This window comes from Epargyreus clarus, unplaced genomic scaffold, assembly GCF_041222505.1.
Source record: "Epargyreus clarus isolate Ecla_fem2 unplaced genomic scaffold, WU_Ecla_fem_2.2 ptg000002l, whole genome shotgun sequence".
In the NCBI taxonomy this organism is placed as follows: Eukaryota; Metazoa; Arthropoda; class Insecta; order Lepidoptera; family Hesperiidae; genus Epargyreus; species Epargyreus clarus.
In genome coordinates, this window is record NW_027332210.1 from 2,821,128 (window position 1) to 2,837,818 (window position 16,691).

The following is a 16,691-nucleotide window of genomic DNA, read 5'->3' on the forward strand; positions in this document are numbered from 1 at the left end:
ACAAAGGTCCGTTTGTCACAGGGCTCTATCTTTTGAACCCTAATAGATAGATACATGAACTTATAGTCTCTATTGTTATAACAATAAATATTATTACACTAAATATAACAATAAATATTATACACTGTAAAAAATCATGTCTTCATCTATCAAAAATAAAAACGTTAAAAGTTAAAAACTGTCCTCTTACAAGAATGCAATTTTCGTACTAACTATTAAACTGTTCTAACGAGACCACTTTTCATTGAATTATGTGCCACACGATTTATTTAAATATAACTATAATATGTCCTTTTAAAGTCGGTACTAAGTAATACAAATATAAGTATAGATATGTCCGTATGTAAGAAGTCGTTACTAAGTAATAAGAAACATTACTTAAGCAGGTTTTGTTTAGGACATACATAGGTTAGAACCCTTTTGGTTCGACTCCTGCGGCACTACCGCTACAGCTATTTCTACCTAATAACAGCAGTGTTAAGCGCTGCTGTGTTCTTGTTTGAAAAATGTGGTAAGGGAAACATGCTTTTCAGAGGCGTTTTAGCTTAGTCCTCAGGGGTAGCGGCGCATCTGTGGCCGACCTCAGGTAGGAATATTTATTCCTATCTGGGGTTGATTAGAGATGTCAATGGGCGGCAGTAGCCACATACCACGTACTCACGTGGACTGCATGCTCGTCTGCTACTCCTATATTATTAAAAAAACACTGTAATCAACCCCAGATAGGATTAGAGTACCTGAAGTCAGCCACAAATTCGTTGCTACCCCTAAGGGCTAAAGAACGACTCAGATAGATTTCCTATTAAGAGAACCGGAAAACATTTTAATACGAGGAAAATAGATCAAATTCAGCCTTGGTTAGTGCAAGATAGGCAATACTAGGAAACTAGGTTTGTCAATCTGTCATTTAATTATGCTTTTAGAATATTTCTTACGTAACTACCAATCCTTATTACTACGTGATATGACTCAAGTTATGTATAAAACTTATGAAAATACCGACACACACTTGATATTGTTTTTCAATTTTTTACGTACCTAAGGTACCTTGTTATTAGACCGAAATTTCATAATATCTAGTTCTTATGCAAAAAAATTACATTGGGTACGTTGAGTAGGTACATTGATTTTCTTTATTACGTGCGATTTTTTTTAACGAATACCGTTTAATTACGTCTAAGAAAAATAATAGGAAGGGTATGGTAAAAAATAAACATTAAAAGGTTTGGTAAATAGTCATTTAGGCACCACAAAATCCACAAATCTAACTACCAGCACTAGTCAACTACCCAACTTCCAAGCCAACGCAGCTTAAGTCATTACTACAGCAAACCTTCGCATTAATATAATTCACGAATATTTTAATGATTTTAATAAGTAGGCAATGCCCGTAAAGCCACGGTCGGGTAGCCACGAACACTGAAATTTCGAGATTTCATCAAAAATAAATCACAAATCAACCCACTTAATTTTAACCGCTCAAATTTACAGATCGCTAGAGATCTTCGCTAATTTTAAATTCATTGCAATACGGATTACCTCTGCATTAATTTTTAATTTAACGGTTCATTTGTACTTTTTCATTTTTCAGCACAAATTAAAATATCCCAGTTAATAAATTAATATCCTACCCCTTGGAAGTTAAGTCACAATTTGCCCACAATTAAAAGCTGAACGTTTGGTATGCATTAAAAATTCTTAAAATAAAATTTTCCGAAAGTCAAACGTCTGACTGAGGGATAGAAGATAGAAAGCGATATAAGGTTTTATAGTTTCAGCAAATGAAACGACACGTTTAAAATAATAATTCTACACACTTAAAATGAAAAAAATCAAATAATAAAGGTTGAGACTTGCAGACATTTTTCTCTGTCATTTATTATTCTGATTATAATATTGCAAAATGTGGACAAGTGATACGCATTTTTTATATTTTAATCGCTTCTTGCCAATAAAATAGACTTATTTATTACACAATTACGTAATAATATATTTATTACTGTGTAACTTTATTTGTTAGCACCTGCATATTGCAAATTTATTTAACGTCACAATCGGGTATTCACAATAAAAAGTTTCTACATATCCTTATTCCCCGTTATTAATAATCAATCTTTCGAATGCTTTGTCAATCGAAAATTGATAATATCTGCCTTCTAAAAAATAGAAATTGTCAAATCGGTAGGCAAAACATTGTAAAACATTGGATATACATATTATTAGTAAAGAGTTGAAGTATGTATCGCTGTATTTATTTTTAACTCAACTCGTTTTAAGTTGTATGTAAGACAAGTCCCTTATTCTCAAAGGAAATGGCATAGTGCGCTCGAAAGTACAAATTCGAAGTCGGGTTAATGTCAATTATTAATATGCAGTGACCGAGATATTTAGTTCTATGCATTGTCTCTAAAATTATAAAATAGTTAACGTTTTTAGAAATCTTTTAGACTGGGACCCTGCCATGTTACGTAATTTTTAAATAAATCTATATAACTAAATATATAACTCAAAGGTGACTGACTGACATAGTGATCTTTCAACGCACAGCCCAAACCACTGGACGGATCGGGCTGAAATTTGGCATGCAGGTAGATGTTATGACGTAGGCATCCGCTTAGAAAGGATTTTGATCAATTCTACCCCCAAGGGGATAAAATAAGGGATGAAAATATTACTTCGTAACGCGAGCGAAGCCGCGGGCAAATGTTCGTACTTAATAAACGATCATGTAATCCACCTTTTAACTATCTACTTCCTACTACTGTCTTTTGTAATCAGTCTAAGATAACAGTAGAGCCGTACCTGTGGTCGATCTCAGATGCATTGCTACCCTGAGAGCTGAGTTGGATTGTCTCGTTTAAGTCTCTATAATGTCTCTCTTACCACGCCCTTCAATATCATGTTATTAGTAGGCAGAAATAGATGTGGCAGTAGTGCTGTCTGTGTCGAATCACAATACAATCTTCAAGCCTATAAATATTGATTTGGGGTTTTCAAAGGCTTTCTTTTAAAATGAAGAACTTTTTAAAACAGGGATTCTGATGTTTCAACTGGAATAATCTGCTACACAACAACGTTGAAGGTGGTAGAATCCTTTATACACATACACCCATTTCTGCCTAATAACAGCAATGTTCAGCGCTACTGTGTTTCAATGTGATGGATGTGATAAAATACATACTTATCCGAGGCGTCCCATCTTAGTCCTCAGGGGTAGCAACGCATCTATAACGTGTAGGTGGTAGGACTCTGATCCTATTTAGGTATGATTAAGGTCCGTGCACAGCAGTAACCACTTACCTACTAAAAAAAGAGCTCTCATACAAAATCGGCGATGCATTGGCGACTCCTCTGGTGTTGCAAATGTCCATAGGCGGCGTTGACTACTTTCCATCATGTAGCACGTCTGCCTAATCGTTAGGCAAAATTATAAAAAGAAAAAAAACCAACAGGGGGACTGCATGCTTATTTGCTACTTAATGTTATAAACTCCAAATATCTCAAAATAATCCGTTTCACAACATCATACAACAATTACAACACGAACTATTAAACCCTTAAGCCCTACACCATGTATCATTAATCCATATCTAATATCAAAGCCAGGAAGCTGAGTTATCAACTCACAGACTGTTGAACACGAGTACTCACGATTTAATGTAACACTCGCGAGAAATTTATTATTGCAATGACGCCATTTTGACTAATGAGTAAAAACTTCACGTCTATGGTTGGTAATTATATAGAAATGTTAAAATAGACTGATAGTCTATGGTTTGATAATTATATAGAGTGGGTAAAACTAGTGTGATAGTTGTTCGATGTGGTTTTTGTGTAAGAAATAGTAATTTCGTTCAGAGTGAAGTTAGGTTAGGTTATATTTAATATGTTATTCCTCGCGAATTATTTATTATGGAATATTATTAGCTTTTACGAGGCTTAAACGTATACTGCATACGGTCGTAGGTATAAATACATGCTTAATATTTTAAAAAATAAGTACTCCATGGCACAGTGTTAATTATAAGTGCTGAAGTACACTGATGCTCAGAATTTCTTATGAAGTATTATAAAATTAAGTTAATTTAAATGTTTTGTACATTAAGGTATTCCGTTACCGATTAAAAACCCTATCGGTATTTTAATTTTATTTTATGAAGTCTGACGCAGAAAATTTCTCTTTCCAACCCTTATCATATCTACGAAAAAATAAAATTTAATTGCAACATAAATACGCCGCAAAAACAAACTGACAAATGTTTTAATTATTTCCAACTTGCGTCTGGTGCGTACAAAATGATTTCTTCATTCCCACGGCCTTTGTGAAAGTTGAGAGCGGCGCTTGTAAGACTTTGACGGTACGAGCCAAGCTAACTCGAGCGGCTTTATCTGTTGTTTGATTTGGCGCGAGTGGCTCACGAAAGCGCCGCTGCACTGAAATTAGCTGTGATGCCTGTGATGCGTTCCGTCCTTGTGATCTACGCATGTTTTTATAGCCTCAAACGTGTGTTACCACCTTTTTTGCCTTAAAACCCTTTGGCAAAATTGCGTCGGTTGTCATTTTTAAAACAGCAATATTATGTGTCTTTAAATACAATATAAGCAAAATTGAGTTTATAAAACTAAACATTCTATTTTTATATTATTGAGCTGACTAAATTAATTTTGATTAAGTTGCAGAAATTTCTTCTTTAATGTCTAATTACCTTGACTGACAACTTTTAAGTTTCCTCTGGTGGGTGCAAAAACAATTTCTTCATTCCCACGGCCTTTGTGAAAGTTGAGAGCGGCGCTTGTAAGACTTTGACGGTACGAGCCAAGCTAACTCGAGCGGCTTTATCTGTTGTTTGATTTGGCGCGAGTGGCTCACGAAAGCGCCGCTGCACTGAAATTAGCTGTGATGCCTGTGATGCGTTCCGTCCTTGTGATCTACGCATGTTTTTATAGCCTCGAAACGTATGTCTTGAAACATTTTCAGTCACAAAATTCTTTGGGAAAATTGCGTCAGTTCTCATTCTTAAAACGGCAATATTATATAGCTGTGATGCCTGTGATGAGTTCCTTCCTCACGACGTTACGCACGGTTTTAATATTCTCACATGCGTAAACCCTTTGAAAAAATGAGTCAGTTGCTGTGACAAAAATAAACGGCAAAAATATGATAATATATTTACGTTACGTTATGTTTTTATGTCAATTTTGTTCGACCTGTTGTTGTTTTTCTTTAATATTTAATATTCCCAAACTTTTCCATGACATCATTACCAGTCCATGAATAAATAGGACTTTCTGTAAATCTTGAGCTGGGCTGACTCAAGACAAGCTAACTGGAGTTAAGCTAGCACACATTGACCACACTTTTCTTTATCTACAATGAAAGGCGTTTGATTGTCACCTGTACCGGCCGCCGCACTGTTTCTGTCCTATAGCAGTAGCTTTAGTAATGTGTGCTAAGACTACCTTTTTATGAGGAGTTCTATTTATTCGGAGTAGCAACACATCGGTGATCGATTTCAATTAGAATATCCATTTATTCCTGTTCACAGTACAGTACAAACATAAATCAGACGAACTACACATGCTCGTTTACTTGCACAAAAAATATTTGTTTTGGCACCATTGACGTCATAAAGGCTCCTCTGTGCTAAAATTAGCTCGGTGACGTCAACGCCGCCTGCGTCATGATTAACGCAGTTTTTAACGCACGCTAAACGTGGCTTTGTGTTGCCATATGAGTTATGCTCGTAGCTCAAAAATATTAAAATTCAAAGCTAACTAGGAAACTCATGAATATCAAAAAACTTTTCTGAATGAGAAAATTTTATTTAAAAAAATATTATCTCCCCATACTTAATTAAATTCTAATATAAATCTATGATTCCAAAATTTATGAATCTATATATTTACATGTCTGCCAACCCATGGATTGAACCTGAACCCTCTTCCATTTTATCCACTTCTCGTAAACCATAAACATTGTTAAAAACCTAACTATTTATGTACCTATCCTACGTAAAAAATAACATTTATACCGACATACTAATTTTCCCAATGGAAAACTTATACGAATAAAAAGAGCTAATGTTATTAAATGTTTAATTAGCGCTTATCTAAATAATAGCGGGTTATAATAAGACGGAAACAGCATACGGTTAATAAACAAATATTTGATAAGAAAGAACTGGCTGTTATTAATAAATATGACCATTGCTGCCAATAAATGTAACATGGAATTATTTCAAAGAGTGCACCGACCATAATAACAAATGTACTTAAATTACGTATAAAATATACTTATATTAAACTAGTGTTTACTCAGTGCTTCGCTCGCAGTCAGAGGTTTTTATCTATCCCTCGGGAACGGTACTTTTTTTGGTATAAAAGGTATACTATGTCCTTTTCTAATCCCTGAAAAGGTGTGTACAAAATTTCATATCAATCCGTTATGTAGTTATGTCGTAAAAGTCTGGCAAAAAAATAAATAAACGAACACCTTCGCATTTATATTATAAATTAATGGGAATCCCATTGGTTGTTAGCACGATTATAAATGGAGGTGTTATAGGTACTTGCTTCTTGACGTAATTAATAAAAAAATCTCTAAATAAGGAGTTCTTAATTATAAGTGAAGTCTAACAACCCACCCTTAGGTAGTGTTATGACCTAAATCCTTCTTATTCTAAGATGAGACACGTACCCAGTCGTGGGCATAGTAGAGAAAATTAGTCATTTAAATAGAAGGTAATTGGTGTTAACTTTCCCATGTAAATTCACGAAAACTAGGTTTTCCTAGCTAATAGCCCGCATAGACCTAAGTATAGAGGAAAATTCCAATTTTCACCTAAATACGAGAGACGCATGACTATTGCCATATTAGCAGTAGAATTTTCCAATATCATTTTAAAACAACACAAACAGAAAAATAAATAAATATTTTTAAATTAAAAACGCACCAAAAGAAGTGTAACTTCTCATATCAAATTGTAATAAAAACTGTTATTGCTCCAGAGTCCCGCATCGGAATCGGACAGCAGTTCGGTGTCGGGAGCGAAGAGTCCTGCTGGAGGCCCGCCGCTGCTGCAGCACCTGCTGCAGCTGCAGTTTCAGCAGGGACAGAACCCGCAGGCGATTGCACAGGTATTCATTGACGCTACTTTGATAGGATAGGATAAAATAGCATTTACCTTAGTACATAAAAGTACAGTTTTAGTACTTTTGTTTTAGTTTTAGTAAGAAAAAATATTAAAAATGTTAATGTGTATAAATCTTCTTAATATTATAAGAGTCACTGTCGCCAATAGTCATATAATGTGAAGAATTGATGATAAAATTATCCCAATCGTCATCATCTTGATTGATTACGAGTACATTTATATAAATAAGATTATAAGGTAGTTTATCCACCTAAGTCACCGAAAGAAGTGTAACTTCTGTGAAGCAAAGATCTCACTAAAACGAATTATCATGATATAGCTTCTTTAGATTACTTATGGTCGGTATGTCTAACATTATTATGGAAATGTGATGTTTCCTCTATCTTATCTAAGGTAAAACCTATAGAAGTAGCACTTTTAAATTTAATAAAATCTAAAGAAGTCCAACTTTTAATGTAAAGTTGCCATAGGTGCAGCAGGCATACACTGAGATCTGATATATAAAATTTCTCAATTCCATTTAATCTTCCTAATTTCCATTCAAACTCAGATTTGGTCAATCAATGAGGTTGTTACATAGCAGGTGTACACGAAGTTCTGATTACAAATTTCACTTTCACTTCTTAACCAACAGAAGCATAACTTCTGAAACCTAAAGAAGTGCAACTTCTCAACCAAAACCCCTACCGAAGTGCAACTTCTTAGCACCTAAGCCTACCATACAGTAGCCGTAGACTACATAAAGTTGCTACACAGCAGGCGTACACGGAGATGTGTGTGCAGTTCCAGCAGATGATCGCGGCGCTGGCGGCTCTGGGCACGGCGCCGGCGCTCTCGCAGGCCTGGATGATCCAGCGGCTGGCGGAGGCGAGGCCGCAGCTCAACAGGTCAGTTTATATACCTATGTTATATATTTGTTTATAATACAGCAATACCTCGGACTTACACGATTGGTGGGACCGAATGATAACCGCGTAAGTCGAATTCGCGTAAGTCGGGGTATGCATGTACATACCATCGTATGTTATGATTTCGAATGTGTTGACTTCGCGCAACAAATACAAATGTTTACATGAATAATTGTAGGGTTAGTAAGCTTATTTTTTATGATCGGGAATTGCGGGACACTCAAACCATAGGAGAATCGACAAGATTTGAAAATCACGTAACTCCGAACTCTCCGAACTCGCGTTAGTCGGGGTATTACTGTATAAGAGTAGAGTTTTGAAGGTGGTAGAACCCTTTGTGGTTCGACTCCGACGGCACCACCGCCACACTTATTTCTGCCTCATAACAACAGTATTAAACGCTGCTGTGTTCTGGTTTGAAGGGTGTGGTAAGGGAGACATACTTTTTCGAGGCACCGAAGGTTTCAGTGAAAAACCAGGTTCGGTAAGGTCGTTTACGATGTGTTCTATGTTCCAATGAAAAAAATAAAATTTAGAATTAATGGCGAATCCAACTTAGTTATTTGGCTAGTGCAAATGCTTTCTAATTAGCTAATACCATAGAAGTAAAAGCGATTCAATGAAATTTACATTTGAACAAATACAAAACATTGTGTTGTTATCAAAATAACTTAGATAACTAAATCATTTGACGAAAACAACATAATGGAAAATTACTTTCATTTTACATTTACAATAGAGATAATAACAATATTATTAATCTACAAACTACTAATGGCTCAAGATCTTCCAAAGATCTAGTTTCGAGGTTACGTTACAACCATAATGTTACAACCATTAATATGTCTCGAAGTAGCTAAACAATAGTCTATTACATTACATTCGGATCTATCTTATCTAACCTTGACATTATGCTAACATCTTTAACATAACACTCGATGTTATTACATTGAAGTGTTATTTATGGAATAATTTTGTTGTAAATTGATATTATGATGTAATTATTCTGTTGTAAATTAATTTTAAATTCCCAATATTAATATTACGCCGACTTAAGATTATAAAATGCATTTTCTGTTGAAAATTAATTTAAATTTAATAAATTGAATTTAAATTCTAAATATTAAAACCATTTTACAAGCGAAAAAATGTACAATAACAAAAAAAAAGTTGCAACAATGAAAAAAACAACAATTTTTTAAATTAATTATGTATTTTTTATTCGTGATTTATTTAATAGCTAATATGATTTATTTAATAGCCAATTCGCATGTTTTAAGCTTATATTAACAGAACCAATATTACAAGATAGTAATTTCGAGGTTAATGTTACAGCGTCGATGTAATTGTTAAACAATGGTCCATTACATTACATTTAGATCTATCCTTATCTATTGCCTTGACATTATCATCTTCAGTACACTCGACATTAATTTGAATGTTGTTAACAATATGTTAATTTTGTAGTTGGTAATGTTGTTATTGAATACCTACAGTGTTAGTTTTCTGCGTATTAATCATTTTTCATTTGCTTTAATAGTAACGAAAAGCTTGTTAGAGAGTGAAAAAAGGTTTTTTTTTAAATAATAACAACCGGATTCGGCTTATGTTGCTCTGCGAAGTACGGAGCGCACGCCACTAGCGCCCACCCATCCAACTGCCGTCCGCACAATGCTTAACTTTGTAGTCCCTGACGCAAAAATAAATAAATTTATTTTGTTGATAGGCTTTTCCACAAAATGCTCAACATTTATTAGCCAACTTTATTGTGTCAATTTTAGATATCGCTGATGTATGTACATAAATTGACATTCATTATTTTTCCCAAACGCGGCAAATGAAGTACCTATAAGTTGAAAAATAAACTACTTTATAGCTTCTGTATTTAAATTTCCTGTTGTATGATCCTTTGTAATTAAACTAACTAGTTTCCATTTGTATATCGTGATGTTGTATTCGCAACGGTTTGGTTTCAATACCGATGTGTTTCATGGTCATCTTTATGTGACGACAATTCAGCTTTATTTGTATGTTAAAAACAATGTACTTAAAATACACATAGAAAATTTTATAAATAAAAAAGCCCACTACTTAGAAATAAAGCCAATTACTCCCACAATTTAGATGAATCAAACGACACCTCAAAATATTTAAATCCGACTGCTCAAGAAGATAGTATATATAGATAGGAGATAGTCTGTTACTCCCACAATTTAGACGAATTATATGCCACCTCATATGTTAAAACCCGTTAAGCCGATTGGGTTGCAAGGTGTATCAAAGCATGAGACACACATACACTCGGAAAACATTACCCTCCGCAGTTGAGTAATTAAATATATGAAGGTATATATGAAGGTGGTAGAACACTTTGTGGTTCGTTCCCGGCAGCACCACCGCCACACCTATTTCTGCCTAATAACAGCAGTGTTAGGCGCTGCTGTGTTCCAGTTTGAAGGGTGTGGTAAGGGAGACAGACTTTTCAGAGGCGTTCCAGCTTAGTCCTCAGGGGTAGGCGGCGCATCTGTGGCCGACCTCAGGTAGGAATATCTAATTCTATCTTGGGTTGATTACAGACGTCCATGGACAGCAGTAGCTACTTACCATCAGGTGGACTGCATGCTCGTGTGCTACTCCTATATTATAAAAAATAACTGACACTAACTCTATTTTTTATAATTAAATACTTATTTGCAATCACAGACAAACAAATCAATCTAATTTATCTATTTAGATTTGATGTTCGAACAGAAAAAAAAATCAAAAGCAACTACGATATAGACAAAAACAAAAACCTAACATTAGTTAAAATTCAAATGAACACAAATCTATCTAACTCCACCTTTTCAACGCAGTCAATTGACGTACCTACTCTGTAGACCCCTATTGGTGTACCCTTTCAACTTATTTGTACGATAGATTGGAATTTTGCATTTACATCACCCTGTTACATTAGAAATGGATAGCTGTAAATGTAACTAAAATACCTTGTAATATATACCACATTCGACTAGTGAAGCTAAGCTAGTACTTAGTCGAGTGGTGATAAGATTATAATTGAATAGCTATGCTAAGGGAGATTCGTCTCTATATCACAAGGCGTTCTAACGTAATCCTCAGATGTGGTCACATTGACCATGACAATGAAATAAGTAATAAAACTTATAGTAATAGTTATATTTCAAAAAAGTACCTAAATAAAGAAATTTGCACAGTAAAGAAAGTTATGGATGAGAAAAATAGATTCGTAAAATATTAATTAAGACCTACGTATTATCTTCAAGAGAAAGGACATTAGAACATCCAGCTGGTCATAAACTTAATGATAAGACTAAGTTTAGTTTTGTTTAGTAGATAAATTTGTGCCTGGTGAATGCCAGTACAAAGAATTGAAAAAAAAGTACTTAAACAAAAGTATTAAATTAATGTATTAAAGGTAGATTCTTCACAGATTTTACAGACATCTAAATTACTAAACTTTACTATACTTTCGTCGTCAACTCGTTAAGTAACTAAATCACTCGGCACTCGACTAAGTATATTCAAACCAGTTCCATCCCATTACATTTATTTACACTGGCACCATAACATTTCACGGTGTATCATAACGTTTTTACGCTTTCTGAATTAAACCACTCTTAATAACGATTCAGTCTATTGCGGGATGCAATTCATCATCAACACATGATTGATTTTTCCAAATTGATAGACATTTCAAAGGTACTGATATTTGTAACGCTTGTTTGAACTTATGAGGCCCTTTCAATCCCTTTCGTTGTTCTACTTGTTATTATAAAACTAATGATCTGTACATGGAATGTGGATATCGAGTGTTTTACGGAAATACCTATTGATTGGGTTAATATTTTTGATTATTGAAAACTCTTCATCATTATGTGTATCCTCTTTAACTGGTGATTTGTCAGTATGCGTTTTTCCTTATTGGTTTTTAAAGATAACTCTTAACATTGTATCATGTTTTCAAAAACGCCAATCGTGATTACGAAAATGGCACATATTATACTGAATGGAAAATAATAATTTAAATACTTTCTAATGTCTATTAAGAATTTTTGAAATTTTGATGTACCTATGATGAAATCCTTTAAGCCGTTTGGATTGAAGAGCATGTTAACGAATAAGATATACATGCATGCATGCATAATTACCTTCCATTTGGAAAATACCACCTTCAAGACAAAACATCATGCAAAAATGAAATTCTTGAATCTTCCAATAAATATATTTAAATTTAAAATGTAAAATAACCGAAGTTTCTTGTAAACGGTTCGAGATAACAGTTTCCAAGATGGCAGCTAGGCCAACAAGATTTATAACGATGACTACACAAAATTGTAGATACCGACGGCATTCAAAATATAAATTATTCGTGACCGTTCTAATGGCATTGAAGTTTAAGGCAAATATCAACTATAGGAAGATACTTTCGTTATATTGCGCTATAGATATCGTTTTCGGTTTTACGGTAACGGTTATGTAGCTGTTATTCGTTTTGATATCGATATGGAACACTGTATGGCTTTACTGATCTCTAAGTATTATATAAGCAGCGGTACCCGTTGTTATAAGGTAGCCGGAGGATTTACGAACGATTTGAAAACATATGTTGACCAATAATCCGTAGTTGTTGAACATAATTTTGCGTCGAGGACCGTGCCCAGCAGTGCGATATAAAGAAATTTACAGACAGCCACAGAAAACTATCTTCTAATTTCAATATCACAAACACAGTTTGCTATGAAATTGCTACTTTCCGTCGCGAATGATCGACAAACACACTAATTTCGTTTAGCTCCTTCTCTCCGCACAATTTTTGATAATCGAACTTACTGTTCGATTTACAAAATAGTATATTTAACAATTTAAAATTCGATATTCGTTATTCGGTTTCCTTTGTTACAACGGATACCATATCGATATCTTACGATACGTGAACGAAAACGGTTTTTAGCTAGTATATCGGAGCATGGCTAATGCGGTGTATAATTTATACCGTAAATAATACACCGAGCGTTGTTTTGTATAATTTTCACTACTTACACCTGTTACACGAGCGTGAATGTTACTGGCCTCGGGTGTGACTGGAATGGAAATGGGTGTAATCTATTAACTTGCAAAAGGTAGCGAGTAAGACTGGTTGAAACCCTTTGGGGTCTGAGGTTCGAACCTTAGGCAAAGTTATGTTTATGTACGTATTAGAAGTTATTTTTCATTATTACGGTGAAGGAAAACATCGTAATCTACACACCTGGAAATAAAAAAAAGTTTTCAAAGATGTGTGAAGTATTCGCACATAGCCCGCGCAGTTGACTCTTTAGCTACTGGCGTCCATGGACATCTGTAAGCAACCCCAGAGAGATTAGCTCTACTTGAGGTGCCACAGATGCGCTACCCCCTGAAGACTAAGCTGGAACGCCTCGGAAAAGTATGTCTCCCTTACCACACCCTTCAAACCAGAACACAGCAGCGCTTAACACTGTTGTTATTAGGCAGATATAAGTGTGGCGGTGGTGCCGCCGGAGTCGAACCACAAAGGGTTCTATCATCATCCACCCACCTGTATGGATGGGTAGCCTCATTTTGACGAAAATACTTATTTTTAAGAAAATTCATTTAAATTGGCCTCGTAACTCCTTTCAACATTTTTCGCCAATCTTTATAGTTCCGGATTTGGCCCTGAAGGCCCATTTGAAAAATCTGCCCTGTATAGTATCAGCAATTTAAATAAATCTTTGTATATAAAAAAATCACTTCCATGTCCCTATGTTTGAGTCCGCAAATCTCAAAAACTAGTGGATGGACTGACTTGAATTTTTTACACAACGTTGCATTTCTGTGCAAGAGTGTTTTTATATACTTTTTATCTACAAGTTCCCACGGGAACTGACGTAAGGTAGGTATTGCATTGAATGATATTTCTCGGTGAAACTATGTTAACTCGAATACTGTTATTTATAATACCTTACCTGAGCTGAAGTTTTACGTGTCTTTTAGGTAGTAAAATAAATTTGATAATATAAACAAAATGCTAGGTTACGTAAAAGTAAAGTCTATGTCACTTCCACAATTTAGACGAATCCAACGACACCTCATATGTTCAAATTCGTCAAGCCGTTTCGACTGTACGGCGTGGCAAAGAATGAGACATACATATTCTCGAAAAACATTACCCTCTGCGGCGGTAAAAATACAAGTTTAGACACATAATCTTATATATAAAATTCTCGTGTCACAATGTTAGTTACCGTACCTACTCTGCCGAAACGGCTTTACCGATTTTCACCAAATTTTATATGCATATTCAGTAGGTCTGAGAATCGGCTTCTATCTATTTTTCATATCCCTAAGTGATAAGGGTTGTTCACCCTTAACATTTTTTTATTTAGGTATATGGCAACACGACGTTTGCCAGGTGTGCTAGTATCTATATAAAACACATAATTCAGTATGTATAAGCCTACTTACGTAGATATAAACGAAATGATAACAGCTCCCGTAGAAATACCCTAATTCTATCAAGTTATCAAACAGTTTGATAATGTTAACACATCAGAGATAACCTAACTGCCTACAACTATCAACCTATATACAAAACCTCCACTGCAGTCCAGATTAAGTTATATCACGTTGCCATAAGGACAGATGTCGAACAAATCCTTCACGCCGTGTATGTAAACGTATGCTACCTATAAATAGGGTTGTCAAAATAAAAACTACAAGCGATGATTTTGTAGGAAACGTAAAAGTATATCTAAAAATATACCTACGTATATTATTTATCCTAAGAATATTAGATATTTTGCATTTTTTGTATCATAAACAATATTGGGAAGAAAATAAAATGGCTGAAAGTATGGGATCATAATTTAATTTAAAAAATAATTTTGTACAAAAAATTAAAAATTTTGTAACAGCGCCATGTACCAGGTTAATCTATATCAAATAACAAATGAGGTGACCTTTTAAGTATGTACAAGATTTTATAAAATAAACCAAACATAACATGACAGTAGTGTTAAACGCTGCTGTGTTCTGGCTTGAAGGGTGTGGTAAGGCGAGACATACTTTTTGAGGCGTTCTAGCTTCTAGTTCTAGTCCTCAGGAGTAACATGCTTGTCGGCTACTCCTATATTAAAAAAGAGCAAAATGCACACCTGAATTTTCATTATAAAGAGTAGATTACACAGTTGACAACCCTACCAATAAATAAAGATGGATCCTTGAAACTCGGAGTGAATCGTTACTCAATACGGAACTAGCTCTGATCCGCGGTTTTACTTCACAAGCGAAACCGGTTCGAACCGGTTCCAGACATACGTGAACTTGATAGGACAAGCTCATGTAATCATAGATATCTGAGGGCCTTAATAAATCCGTATAAAATTGTACACCGCGACCAAACACTGCACATGTAAGATTAGATTCTTTTGATGAGGTATTATGTGTGAAGCTTTAGAGTAGATGATAATACTCTTATAGTTGGTGTGGATTGTAAAAGGAACGTAATACAATTAATGTGTATTGTTTTGTCCTAAAAATCAAGCAGCAGTAGTGTTAACAAGCTTTTTGAGAAACGGAGAGTAATATAAAAGCAACTCGAAAATTATGTTGAAGAAACAAAAACCTTTTTTAATCTTACTAGTCAGGTAATCTAATAGACACTTCTTAATTTGAATGGCAAAGCTTAGGGATCAAAGCCAACTTCAGAAAATATAGATATCATAAGCCGATGACAATATATACAATGGTAACCTTGAGCTAACTTGAAATATTGTATATAAGTTAGTAGTAATAGTTTTATATAAGTTTCGCTTATCACATCCTTCCAAACAAAACGTTGGAGCAACAAAAGGGACTACCACTAAAAAGATGAAGGGACTTAAACAAAATTGCTGAAAAACTTAAAAGCTAATCAGAATTTTATTCTAACGTAAACCAAAATAGAAAGTGGGTTTGGGTTTAACACAACTTCATCAAAAATTTTCACAGTTTTAACGAGTTGACAACCTTCAGCTATTCGAAGCAGATCCAATATACGTTAGTATTATGTAGCCCGCGTACCGATACCGCGGGAATCGAATGAATATGCGATTAATCGATTACTTATTCTGAAATAACAGATACGTTTGAAGATTTTCATCAAATTTATGCATGAGGGTAGTTTTTATAAAAACTTAAATTGAAATTTGGAGTTTATTTTATTTGAAAGGTAGTCAGTAGGGCCAGGAGGTTACCACAATCGTTCATTTTTAACGTGCAGCAGATTTGTTTTTCAGTGGAAGTGCGTGAATGATGGCTAACTTCTAATGCAATCATGTTAGATCTCAGAAATGGCAACGCATACAGCCGATTACAGAAACGGCTTTAGATTGAACCTGTTCCATATGCAATAGGTCACAGATGACCATGGGTGGTAGTGGCCTCTTGCCACTGTAAAATCGTTTGTTAATCTATATATACTTATCTATAAAAGTACCTACATAAAAATATGATTTTTTAAGTAATTGTCATAGCAATATTTAAAATTAAATATGATAAAGTAAAATCGCATTGTAATTTTGAGAATTGATTTTATTTATAGACACAAATAAAGTCTTTGATTCGTTAT

The 16,691-nt window shown here is 34.5% G+C and overlaps 1 protein-coding gene across 4 annotated transcripts in view; it reads left to right on the forward strand.

Annotated features, from left to right (window-relative positions):
* Eip93F (Ecdysone-induced protein 93F) overlaps window positions 1-16,691 on the forward strand; it is a 287,440-nt gene that overhangs the window by 242,808 nt on the left and 27,941 nt on the right. For 2 of the 4 annotated variants that reach the window (XM_073077914.1, XM_073077939.1), the window contains 2 exons: window positions 7,009-7,137; window positions 7,911-8,041. In XM_073077914.1, coding sequence (XP_072934015.1) covers window positions 7,009-7,137; window positions 7,911-8,041 — 260 coding nt within the window. The remainder of the gene's footprint in view (window positions 1-7,008; window positions 7,138-7,910; window positions 8,042-16,691) is intronic. The other 2 variants (XM_073077923.1, XM_073077930.1) reach the window with 2 other exon arrangements.